Source organism: Lutjanus erythropterus, chromosome 18, assembly GCF_056507025.1.
Source record: "Lutjanus erythropterus isolate fLutEry1 chromosome 18, fLutEry1.hap2, whole genome shotgun sequence".
NCBI classification, from domain to species: Eukaryota; Metazoa; Chordata; class Actinopteri; order Lutjaniformes; family Lutjanidae; genus Lutjanus; species Lutjanus erythropterus.
In genome coordinates this window covers 7,961,121-7,974,914 of record NC_139334.1, presented here as the reverse complement: position 1 = coordinate 7,974,914, position 13,794 = coordinate 7,961,121, and the positions used below count along the sequence as shown (strand labels likewise).

The following is a 13,794-nucleotide window of genomic DNA, read 5'->3' as shown; positions in this document are numbered from 1 at the left end:
TTCCCCTCTGTCCCTCCACCTCATCACCAAGGTGAGCTCCCATTTCTGTGTGAGAGTGTGCATGCTTGTGTGTGTGTGTGTGTGTGTGTGTGTGTGTGTGCAATTGGGGGTGATTGAGGCAGCAGAGCAAGTATACAGCGAGGGGGTAATAAAGCCAGGGGGGCAGGCCGCAGAAAGGCTCGACGGCCTTTTAATTAACCTGGTGTGATTAAAAGTGGGGGTGGCAGAGGGTGGGGGAAAGGGCCTGCTGCTGCAGTCGGTTGGGGGTGAAGGGGCGACAGACAGGAAATAGGAAATGGTACTCTGGAAATAGTGAAAGGTAAAGGACCTGGGTAATATTATAGAGTATGCAAGCAGCCCTTTTGGTTTGTAGGGAGATCCACAAAAGACCCACTAACAGGGTTCGTTTGGAGTTTTACGAGTAAAATCCAAGCACTTTCAAGGCATCTAAACTAAAAATTGTCAGACTCTCAAATCACATCTATATTAATGCTATAAATGCAACTGCAAAAAATAAAATTAAATTTACAGAATTCCTTGAAACCCACAGCAATCTATACATATTGTCCATAAATAAATCTTTAAATTTGTTTATTTTACAAACTGCTCATATTAAAGCTATAATATATAACATTTCAGCATTAAAATGTCTGAAAACACTGACATGTTATATATTTTGAGTGCCTTTCCTACTCGCTGCTAGTTGATGGGATATGTCAGATTTGTCGGAGATTGAAGAAGGAAGTCAACGAACACGACTTTATATGAACATGAATAAAACTTTGATACATGATTTGCCACGTCAGACAGATTTTCATTGGTTTAACAGTGAGAACAAAAACTCCCATGATCCAGCACTACTTCACGATGTCATCAAACTAACTTAGAACTATTGTTTTAATGTGAGAGAGACCCTCTGCGGTAAAACTTACATATTGCGTTGAAGATTACAGATTATGTTGAAAAATATGGCATTTTTGGTGAGTATATTCAGATTCAAGCCTAAAAAACATAACTGTTCAAATTAAGCATTTCCCATAGACTTTTTACAAACCCTGTGCAAGTAATTATTTAGTCAAAACAAATGTTTCTACATTTAAAGCAACTAGAACAGGGTTTGGCAGTTATTTTTCGTGGGCAGCTACCTTGATCAGGCTGCTGTGAGCCAGACGCAAAAGTGATTAGGACCTTATATAATGACCAGATTTCTCATAATGTAATATTCATGCTCTATATGGGACATTCCTGCACATAGATGTCTATGAGCCAAACGCTGGCTGACAGTAATGCACGTATGATTACTTTTCCTGAATTATGACGTAATTGTGGACAAATTATTTTTGGTCTTAAATCTTGAGGTTAATGTTATGCCATGGATGCAAAAAATACAGATTGGAACGATGGTAGTAGTAACAGGAAAAGAAGAATGATGTAAACATGGATTTATGGCACTGAGTGAATAAAGTAATTTAACAGTTTAATATCAACGATACTTTTCATTATCATTACCAATAAACACAACCCTGGCCCCTTTCAGAATAATGGCCTAGGGACAGTTTAACAGTACATGAAAATGATATTGACTGTCTTTACTAGATTTTGACTGCAAATCCAAGTGTTCATGATAGCTTTGTGGGCCACATGGAAGCTTTCAGTGGGTATGATTCAGCCCCTTGGGCCATATTTTGCCTAGAACACTGAATGAAAATAATGATAATAAAAATTCCTTAAAACAGGTTTTTCTTGGCTTTATAAAAGTTGGTATTTTGGAGATGCATGGACAGCAACAATATAGTCCAGTTTCACAGCAAAACCTTAAAACCTGAATGGTCTGAACATTTCATTCTTCATATTACAGGGTGCAGAATGTCAGCAGAGGGCACAGACGCAGCAGTTGCTGTCCTTTCAAAATAAAGGTAAAATACTATTAAACACTTGACCTGCTAGCCAAAGAGCATTCACCCTAGTTTTTTTTTTGTTTGTTGTTGTATTCATGAGCATCACTAAGCAGCATCTGAACCAATGAATCAGCTTCCTTCCATGTAGGTCCCTGTAAAGTGAGCTTGTCTCCTCCAATCAGCGGAGAGCTTCTCTACACCGCAGCAGCGTTCCCCAGAGCCCACTCTCAGACAGGAAGAGGAAATAGTTAAGGCCAATAGAGGAAACGAGCGGTGGGATCAGTTTCACACAGGAGAGTGGATAGGAGTATTTTACTGCAGGGGGGTAAAATGTCACAGGGAATGAGTTCCTTCTTCAAAAAGCAGCAGTCAAATCCCGGCAACTACCCCACACACCAAAATACCGTTCAGTGGCATATTCATCATACAGTTCATATTATATTATGTTCAGTTTCATGTAATCACTCTCTAAACATAAATTTAACACAGTGTTTCGTGGTGAAAAAAAAATAAAGAGTGGGTTCTCCATGGAATAGCTGATCAAGGCTGGTACCATGTTCTCACAACATTATGAGTTTAAGCCTGGCAGCTGGCCAATGTTGCCTCTCACCTCCCTCCTCTCTACCTCCCTCAGTCTCTCCTGTCACACTCCAGTGTATACTACCCAATAAAGCAAACATGCCATAAAAAATAATCTGCAAATTCTTGAAATTACAGCTCTCTCATTTCCCTTTTTATGAGGTAGAAAGTATTAGACAGTAACAAAATATCACGCACTTCATCTGTTATGCGTCGACTGTAATACGGCCAGGAAGAGGAAGAAAGGGCACCGATTTTCTCCTTTTAAGCGATTTGTCTCACGCTGTAATTGAAGCCAACAATCAGAGAAAAAACATCAGGGTTGTGATATTTATAGGGTCTATTAAAAATATATTTCCAGAAAAGTGGCCCCTATTCTATGGCTTTTTTCACAAAGCAGAAATCCTTTTTATTGCATTTTTAACAGAAGTGATCCTTGATTCGACAGCATTTGGTGGAAAGTGACATGTTAACATACAAATAATACACCGAGAAGCGCATGAGGTCAAAAAGTCTTTTCAATCAATTAAGTTAAAGTATATGTCAGAGTGTTTCTGAGAGCTACAACTCACAATCATCAATTTAAAAATATCTGCTGTTCTCAAACACCCACAGCACTCAAAAACCACCAGCAAACCACCCACATTTATTTATTTTTTTTCAAAACCTACTTCTTCTTCCCTGATGCGATATTATATATTTTTTTATTTTTTCCTATCTGCCTTGATGTCTTAGAAATTTCTTTTTAGCCTGCTCTGCTCCTCGCAATCAGATGAGGTCAAAGCAGTGCAATAGACTCAAAGAAAAGACAGCATTTTCACTTCGATTTGTTACAAAACCAACTAATAGCGGTCGGTTGCAGAGCAAATTCTGTGTCAAAGGCAGCTGGAATGGTTCCATCAACTGGAGGATGTCCTCTGGCTAGGGTTAATGGGAGTGGAGTGGGGGGAAAGGAACTGCGGAGAGCGCCGGAAGAACAAAATAAAGAACTTTTCAGCTTGGATTTCTCCGAGTAATGCAGGGTCAAAAAACAGGGGTCAAAACCACAATGACATCCTAATCTGGCGTGCGCTTGCAATTGTGTGTATGTGTGTGTGTGTGTAATCCGTTCCGTGCGGCTCACGTCATGTCTCATTTCAGCCCAGAATCACAGACAAAGGTCACCATTTGACCATTTCACAGCTCAGAATTGCTACAGCGCACTCGGCTGATTAGTGTACACACACAGATACACACACAGACACACACACACACAAAAAAAAAAAAAACCTGACACAAAGACTCACACTCACTCAGAACAGAAAAATGAAAGTAATACAGCACTGTGAGCACACAGCACACCAAATCTTTTATTTGTAATCTTGGCCAACTGCTCTGTGTAAGTTCAATTTCCAAACATGTTTACTCTTGGATCCAAAATCAAAGACAAGGACCTAGTTTCTTTGTTATTTAAATTTATTCTGGTATTTTCTGGCATTCTTTCCCGCTCTCACTCAATCGATGGACAATTAACTTTGTCTTAATGCCACCGCACAGGCTTGTTTTTGTTATGTGTAAAATGTCATGTTTTTTAATGATCAATATTGTGTATTTGCAATAATTACTCAAACATAAATTGCTGAAACAAAGTGAGTGCTGCTTGGACCTGATTTCACACTTGATGAAACTGGTTTGGCTGTGTTAAAAAAAAAAAAAGGAAGTCTATTAGCCTATTACCAGCTATAAATTTCCATTTACACACAGCGTATATATATATGTCTACCCTGTTAAGTTGCAGATGAATTGGACTGCTAGTTGGAAAGATTGTCCTTTAACTGTACTTGTCCATTAATGGCCGGGTTTCTTGTTAAAGCTCATTTCCCACATGGAGCCAACATGTAAGACTGTAATGTAAATGTAATAGTATGGGAGCTGGGAGCTTATTAGTGGATGGAAAGAGTGGATTTAGTTAGCTTCATCTATAGTTTGATGGTGAGGAGACAGAACTAGGAGGAGTTGGCGTACTGCCTGCTGTGTTGCTTGGACATAAAATGCTATATGGTTTTAACACACAGGGAGGATTTATAGATTAAAGGTAAAGTCAGCGGGACGCAGCACTGATATTGAAGGTATTGCGTGTTTTGTGCAGCGTTAACAAGCGTGTTTGCTTACTGACATATCTTCCCTTAAAGTTACGTGCATTCATACAGTAACAATGAAAAACAGGGGGAAAGCATCACAGCAGTTGGCATAGCAACAAACACAGGACCTATCGGGACAGGTGAACCAGGGCTCTGGCCAATCTGCGCCCGGGCAGAACTACCTGGTGCGTAACTGTCAGCGAGGGTCAACTGCCGCCACATCATCAGCAATGATGAAAACACACCATTACTGTCACAAAATGTCAAGGTGGCCATGGATCTCAGCCTCTCCTAGTTAGAGTGAATAATGTTTGTTCAGTAGGCTGCGCGGTCTGTGTGTGTCAGCATGTTAAGTGAGGAAACAAGAGTAAGTGCTTTTTTCAGTGTGAGACAAAAGGCATGCTGGCTGAAACGTTCGCTCAGTATGAAAATTACTATGCTAAGACTAACGATTTCCTTTTTTGACAACCTGCTTTTGTGTTCACAATGGCTTTTTGCTTGGCTATTTGTCTTGGTGTGCTCAATATTCAAGGCTGTCTAAAAGAAGGTTTAACTACATCTCAGTAAATCACAGTGTAACTACCTAGACAGACACAACGACACCACTGCCAAATGGCATCAACTAGTGCAGATGCTAAACAAGTCTATTCACATTTGTGAACTACTAATGGCTGATACGGTGCCTGGACCAAAGAAAAAGGGTGCTTTGTGAAAATAGCGCTGCCCATGCTGCTTTGTGTTCTTCTTCACAGAGAAAATTGTTCTGAAAAACACATTTTTCTTTGAGTATACTGATCTGTTCAGTATTTCATGTAGTCTTTACAGTTTTATCCTGTTCTGTCCTGTGGGGACAGTGGGGATATCTTCATTAAAACTGCTCGCTGTTGTTTTGTAATCATTCTCCTCTATAGTGGAAGAGATACAGGTCATTCCATTTTGAAAATTTTAATTTAAATAAATGTCACTAATGTCACTGTCTATCACCAGATGAGGTAACACAATGGTGACTGAGTCTATGGCCCACTTATGAATGAATTGCAATATATATATGTATATTTGCAGTATTACGAGCATCTGTGGGGATATTTCTGGAAAAAAATTCTGTATTAGGTTACTTCTAATGTAATCTTAATGAACAGATATCTGCATATGAATGCAGAATGTTAAATTTTCATCAGATTATAGCCAACTGTGAATGCAAATCAAACAATTTCTAGTGCTGCAACTTAACATTAAAGACATTTAACTGTTTAAACACAAGTTGACTTTTATTATGAAGTAGTTACAGAAAATGCAATCTGTTCAGGCAGGTTAACACTTACTGCTAAAATGCAAAAATGTGTCTACAAAACAAGAAAACAGTCATTTTTGACAGCAGATCAGTTTGAAATATTCTAGGGAGCGATGGACAGTCAGGAGCAGCCACAGTAAGCTGTTGGATGACAGAAGCGACCGGGCGCACACCCACAACTTCTCAGAGAGGTAACCTGCTACTTTCACCTTCGATGTTGGCAGACTCGAGCCGTGTGCAGGATAAAATCAGATCACAGTTGCTCACGATGATGGGAAAGGCCTGTTGTTGCCTGAATTCTTTATTAAAATGACAATAGTTTGTTTCTCTGCCCCAAGAATTGTGTGACCTGCAGTATGAAGCCGCTCTGCTGTTACCACTCCTATTACAGGTGTCGCCACGTTGTCCAGGACGGAAATCTTCAAGACTGACACTTTGAGTAAAACTATGCCCAATAAGAATAAATAACAACCTTTTCAGTGTTAAATTGGTGACACATTTGGCAGAACATGTAAGCAGCAATTTAGTTTTGTAACTGGTAGTAGTTGTACCAGGTCGTGTTATGCCTAACAAACCTATATACTTTTGGATACTGCAATCTGTAATAATGCACAATATCTTTTATACGTTTTGTATGTAAAATTAAATAACCTCTTTGTAGGATTTAGTGACATCTAGCAATGAGCCTGCAGAGCTTTCCCTTCCAAGCGTGTTGAAAAACCTACGTTGTATCTAGAGTCAGTGTTTAGTTTGTTCATTCTGGGCTACTATAAAAAAACTTTCCAAAGTGGAGAAAACACAACAGATGTTGTTCTTATGAATTGATATTCAATTTCTGCCACATTCTGCCAATAAATCCTTGTAAATATTAAACACTGGACCTTTAAAGGAACTATAAACTACATCTATAAATGCAGTGTTTTGCTCTAAAATCTAGCGGTGTGGAAATAAGAATTTTTATGTAATGGAAATACTCAAGTAAAGTGCCAAAACTGTACTTTAATTTCAGAGCTTGAGTAAATGTTCATTGTTCCACTTCTGCTCCACACTGCTTCTCTTGTTGCAGTGCTGTGCATTTGGATGTTAATTGAGTGAAATCAGCTGTGTTTGACATATGGTGTACCCTGAGCACAATGAGTAATGAAAAAACAAAGACTGGATATGGACTAATATAGCCAATACTGTTGAATTAAAACACGCCTTTATCAGCTCTGATACGGATCTTGCAGAATGGCTCGGGGCATTCTTACTTCATTCATCTGTCTTTTCCTGTTCTGCTGCGTCCTGTCTTCTCTCCTCCCTCCCTGTTGTGTCTGATCTCTCCCTTCCTGTCCAGTTCTGTTGTAATCTCCCCAGCCTTGTACTGCTCTTTCTCCTGCTCCGTTTTGTTCTGCTCTGTTCTGATCCAGGCCAGGGCTGTTAGCCAGAGTTACTCCATGCAGGCTGATAGATCACTCTGGCTGCAGAGTGGATGGGAAACACATGGGCAGCCTTCACTCAACTGAAAAACAACTGCTTGAACCCAGCTTCCCAATGGAAAGACTTCTACAGAACATCAGGCTGAAACTTGGCAAGACAAGACGAGATCCATAACTGTGGAACAGGCCCTTTGTTGTACTGAGAACCGAGTTTGCACAATCTAGTTTGTGTCTCCATAGAAAACGTACATGTTTCTACAATATGACTGTCCAATCTGTGAACTTGTATTATATTCAAATATCCTGCTGGAAAGTGTGTGTGTGAGTGTGTGTGTGCTTGTGTGTGAAGCTTGTGTGTGAATATGAAAACAGAGAGAAACACAGAAAGTGAGATTTACCTAAAATACCTCACATGAATAATTCAAGGGACTAATACGACCCATACACCGGGCATGTTGGACCACCGACACACCACACTATCATTTACAGGCACACACACACACACACGCACAGAGTTTATTCCTTAAGATGATCTCGCCAATCTCAGCACCACTAAAATATTAAAATACAACCCATGGAAAAAGCTTTGGATGAAATCCCCTTCCTGCTGATATTTCAGATTTTATTCTTGATGTTACATCTGATAAGTGACATCTGCGTATCTATGTGTAACTGATATATTTATTCATATGTATTTATTGAGTTATGGAAATCATTTCCAGTTTTGCTCATGGCATGCAAAAGGGGACTTGAGGCTTAGCTGCAGATGAGGGTCTTGGCTGGCCAGTTTTTCCACACAGGAAACAGCACTGTGGGTGTCTGGTAGAGTGTGATGAGTGTAGGTGTGGACAATATACACGGTATAGAAAGTGCACTGGTATGAATTTTGATTACACTATGCTGACCGGTAGAGCCTTAATTTTGAATGGATGAAAGAGAGAGCAGATAAAAATATCTTCACTTTGTTCACTGTTTTCACCACAGGCTCTCTGTTCCGTGTGCGTGTTTGTGGAGAACCTCAGCACCAACGAAGAGAGCAGGGGAGAGGGTGCTGTGTGATAATAAGCTACACCAAAATGCAGAACAGATAACATCATAGCTTTACCAGATTTTAAGATATATGGCAAACTAGGCTAAACAGTTAGACTGCATGCAGACAGCTTTGATTTTAGCTTGTCTGTACAAGTGTGTGTACAACACACGGCACACAACAAAGACAAGGAAGAGTTGTAAGAAACAGAAGTGCAACTGCTATTATATGGACATGGGTCCATATAATGAGTAAGACAACAAGCAGAAAACAATAATCTGCAAATAATGTTGGACAACAAAGGAAATTTAACTGCACACGACTAGTCTAAAAGTGGCGAAATGGTCAAACAACAGTTAAAAGGAATTACAATTTATTAATTGATATTGTTAATCTTAAAAATATTGTGTGTATTTAAGAGCCATCTGAAGCTGTTAATTGCATTCTTTGATAACCAAATCATATTATAATGTCTGACACTCTGTCTAGCAGCAGTCATCTGCTCTCCTCGTAGGTTAACATCCACATGCCCGTGCTGAATGTGGTTTCAAATTGCCCTGGTCAAGTGGTTATTTATCAGTTTATTCTGCTACAGCGAGTCCAAGATTTCATGTGTCCTGCTTTGCTGCGAGGGAAGAAAGGCTGCTGTCTGCTGGAGCTGCAGCCAAACTAGTGGTGGGCAGCTGCGTACCATCTTAGAGGCAACATTTAACTGCTCATTGTACATCAATAAAGTATTAATAAATAGTTTAACCAATTAAACTATTACCTTTACCCCTCCAGAAGCATTTACATTCAAATTTTTTGGAAAATCGAATACCGTCCATGCTTCAAATGATGCCATGCGATACATTTTAGGCCATGCTGCCCAGCGCTAGATGAGCATATGTGTGTGTGCGTTGGTACCTGTTGTGGCGGTGGTCGAGGCTGCAGGTAGGGGCTCTGGGTCGGGCCTGGAGGGGTCTGCTGAGGGGGGCTGAAGTACGAAGGGGTTCCCTGCTGCCCCGCCTGCTGCTGCTGCTGCTGCTGCTGCTGCTGCTGCTGCTGGCTGTAACCCCCCATCCCCTGCTGGCCATATGGCGCCACCTGCTGAAATGACCAATCACACAATGGTTAGAGGGGGTTAAGGTCAGGGCTGAAGATGAAGCAAAATTTCACTTCAAATTAAAAGTAATGCAGACAGGCTGTGAGGTTCGGTTATTTGGATATAATCACATACGAGCAGCAAAGTCTTCTAACCTACAATCCCCTTGAAAGGATCGGAAAATAAAAACAAAAATATCCCACGTGGGCCTACACAAAATGGCCTGATTCCATTTCCGAGTTCATCTGATTTTCCCTCAGCTAAAGTTCTTAATTTAGCTCCGACCGGGCTGACACCCGTCTCCCAGCAGCGCTCTGCCTAATGAACTCACACTGCAGAGAAGTCTAACTTTATGTCCTCTAGCTTGCCAAATGCATCCTCCTAGCTACATTATCTCCGTCTCGGTCAGCTCACAGATGGGATGAGGTGTGTTGGATATTACTGCTGGCCCGTCCCAGGCCGTAACCCTAATGAGGGACACATGGATGAGCCTGGGCATTCCAGAGCAGTGCAATTTTTAAAAAAACTAACTCGCAAAGCCACGCCAAGTGCCGATGCTGCATTACACAGCGGTTATGAGAGCGAATGTGAACAGGGAGTACGAGTAACAAGCTGGCACCAATACAAATGTAGTCTAAATCCCTCCTTGTCGTTTGTTATGACTACAGACAGCGCCAGGTGCTGCTCACTCCTCTAAGGATTTCCTATGGAGGGCTGGGGTTTTCTCATTCACACAGACACACGCACACAAAAGCCAAGCACAGACTATTAAACAACATTTACGACTGCTGGTGAAGCAATTTGACAGCACTTTTCATGTCATGTTTTTTCCCCATCATGTCATGTTGCTTTTTTATTCAGCAACGACCAAAAGTGCCACCACAAACTCATTAAACAAGCACACAGGCTGTAATTTGGGGCGCGTGCAAAGCTCATAGTCCACCTCCAGCCTTTTGCCCTCAGTCTTAAAGCCTGAAGTGTCCCTTTAAATTTTCTTTAGCAGGCTTGGCAAAGTAAAACTCTGTCTCTGAGAGTGATTTATATCTCAAATGATAGTATTATAGGGACTCCGACGTGACGTAACTACTACACTACAGTCGTGTCTGATCAAAAGCAAAGAGCGCACATCCAGAGTTGTAGTTTTACAGCGACTGTTATGAGTGAGAAAACCCACTCATAAAAGCCGCTGTTGAAACTGATGGCTGGTGTAAAAAAAATATAGTGAAATGTGATCTGGCTGCAGAGGGCAAGTGGAGATTAATACGTTTGAAATAGTTTTGAAGAGTAACTTCCTTTGAGTGGGTGTTAAAAAAGAAATCTTCTCTCGACGCTGGCTGGCAGAAGCTTTTTGACTCTCTGAATAGAGATGATTGGACAATGTAGAATACTTTTCACTTCAATGGAAATCTGATTAGAAAGGACAGGTCTCTCTGTGTGTGTGTGTGTGTGTGTGTGTGTGTGTGTGTGTGTGTGTGTGTGTGTGTGGCGTGTTGAGTGTGTGCGGTGTGTTGAGTGTGTGTGGTGTGTGTGCAGAGTGTGAGAGTGTCATTAGGCCGATGAGACAGACAGACAGGGTGAGATCAGTCTAGCTGGCAGAGAGGTTAATAGCATGGCCCTGCTCATGCCAACAGCACCACTGGATTCATTACTGCCAGCCAGGGCAACACACACACACACACACACATACACACACACACACACACACACACACACACACGCACACACACACTTACAGACATAGTGCTCACATACCGATGTACTCAAATGAGTTCACATGAATTCAAGCCGTCTGTATGTACACTCTTAAAAATAAAGCTGCTAACTGGAACAATAAAGGGTCCTTTGGCTTGTCTCCATGGGAGAGCCCTGTTTGGTTCCTGGTAGAGCATTTTGTTCCAAGGTTCCACTTCCCAGAGACATCTGTGAAAGCTTTCGCCCCAAATTCTCACTTTGCAGAACGAGAACCGTTTTATGGTGCAACGGTCCCACCCAGAACTCACTCTGAGGTTTTTTCCCAGAATCTTACAACCGTCTAAGGGTGATATCGGGAACCCATCAACGCAGAGGGGTTCTACCGAGAACCTTTTTATATTCTGAGGGTTTTATCTAGAACCTACCATAGGGGTTCTACTAAGAACCTTTTTATATTCCAAAGGTTTCAACTAGCACCCACACAAGGGGTTTTACCCAGAATCCCCAGTGGGAAGTGCTAAAGGAGAACCCTTGTATGGTTCCCATCTTCTATGGGCGCTAACAAGAATCCATTGAGGGGGTTCTACCATTTTATATTCCAAGGGCTTTACCTAGAACCCACCCAGGGGGTTCTCTGAGGGGGTAGAATCCCCTGAGTGGGTTCTATTACGGTTATAATTATATTTTACAAAGAACCCTTGATAAAAGAGTTCTTTAAGGATTTCAACAATCCTTGAAGAACTCTCCCAGAAAGGGTTCTTTAGATGAAATGGGTTCTTAGTGGAACCCTTAGTCTTACAAAGAACCATTGAATAAAACCTTTCTACAAAAAATGGTAATTCAGATGCTTATGGTTTTGGGAACCTGAACCTCAGCCCTTCAGGAAGAACCCTTATTTCTAAGAGTGTGGGGATTTGTTAAAGTAGGAAAGATAAACAAATACTATCACACACACACACACACACACACACACACACACACACACACACACACACACACACACACACACACACACACACAGGGCCATGTGTGGATGTGGATCAAAGCCACTCTGATAAAACAGTAGTGACTCTATCCAGTGATCAGTGATGTCAGGCTGGTGTAACACAGTGGGTCTCAACTGGAACACTACTGTTCTGGGATTGGCAAGGATTAGGTCGCCATGGAGATCAGGACCAGACAACCGTGGGTGGGTTCTCGTCTTAGACAAATACAATGACAGGCAGACAGACAGATATGGGCAGACAGTGACAGATAGACACAGGTGAAGGTAGATAGATAGATCTAGACAGAGACACAAAGCACGCAAAAAAAGGTTAACATAGAATGTGTTCTTTAGGTTTGAACCTCCAAAAACTCCTCTCGGTGCTATAAATAACTTTGTTACAGAGCATGAAAAGATAATGAATAAATAATAAACTACACCAGTTTCTGTTGTCTTTAAAATTGCCAGTTTGAGTTGGTGAGATTTTATATGTAAAAATACACCTGGGACACAGCTAGCAGCAAGCATGCTGGAACGAGGAAGCGTGAACACACCAGCGTTACGTCTGCTGTCTCTCTTTGCTTTAATATCAGGATAAAGCATCCAATGACTGACTGGATGGGTAAAAATAAGTGCACAGAGCTCCGTGTATAATGTCATGTTATGTGATTCTTATTTCCTGGATTTTCAAGTTATGTAAAATTCTCCACTGATGTGCAAATTTACCAAGTCCATATCTTTTTTACTGATTACACCTTTTTCACAGCATACATTTTGCCATGTCATAGCAGTAAAAGCAAAAGTTGCATTAATTACATTTAAGTAACAGTGGCTGCATACCATTTAGTTTTGCCAGTTTCAGGGCCCTTGCACTGTGCATGTTAGCTCATTTGCATAGCTTATATATCCCAGAGCCATTATTAATGCAATTAGTACTGTAACACCTGTGCCTCTCCTGCGATGACAAGTCAAAATGTCTGCTGTGAAGAAGGTCTATTAGCACTGCTGAATATGTTAGTCACTTCTGTGACTGGAAAAAAAAATCTGGTGATTTTTTTCAGCAAAGAGGAACAACTTAGAGCGACTGATAGTGCTTGTCTGATGATCATTTGTCTGATGATTAGGTCTAAGGATGAACCTTGGCAAAAATCTCATCATCATAATTTTATATTGTTTTTTCAGTGAAAATTAAGGTATAAGGTTAATTTATTTATTGTTCTGCGGCACAGGGTTGCATAAAGAATGTTTGGCCCTTTAGGCTACTCACAAGAATAAGAATTATATAACTTGGTGAATACAGAATAAATCATAAAAAATATAATCCCTTCTGAAATTATGACTCATATCACAATTGCAATATCTCAGAATCATAATATGATTCTTTTTGCATGTTGTTCAGCCCTAATTAATACGATGAAACAATCAATTGATTTGGATTGATAAATCAATTCAATGATCAATGATCCAATATCACTGATGCAAAGTGAAAACACTGATCCATATAATTCATTTTGAAATTTGCATGTCATGTCTGTCTTTCTGAACCTTGACAGTAATTATTGAGGCACATTTACTGTTGCTAAATGTTTGTGTTGTTAAGTCATGTTTCATGTATTAATGGAGTCAAATTAAAGTCAACTTAATTGTACTTAACCAATTAAAATTATTTATGGTGTTTTTTGTTTGTTTGTTTGTTT

The 13,794-nt window shown here is 40.5% G+C and overlaps 1 protein-coding gene across 4 annotated transcripts in view; it reads right to left on the bottom strand.

Moving 5' to 3' along the window:
* The window catches only part of LOC146310561 (AT-rich interactive domain-containing protein 1B-like), a 248,035-nt gene that overhangs the window by 180,620 nt on the left and 53,621 nt on the right, over window positions 1-13,794 (bottom strand). For all 4 annotated transcript variants that reach the window (XM_084743144.1, XM_084743145.1, XM_084743147.1 and 1 more), the window contains exon 3: window positions 9,243-9,425. In XM_084743144.1, the coding sequence (XP_084599270.1) occupies window positions 9,243-9,425 (183 nt within the window). The remainder of the gene's footprint in view (window positions 1-9,242; window positions 9,426-13,794) is intronic.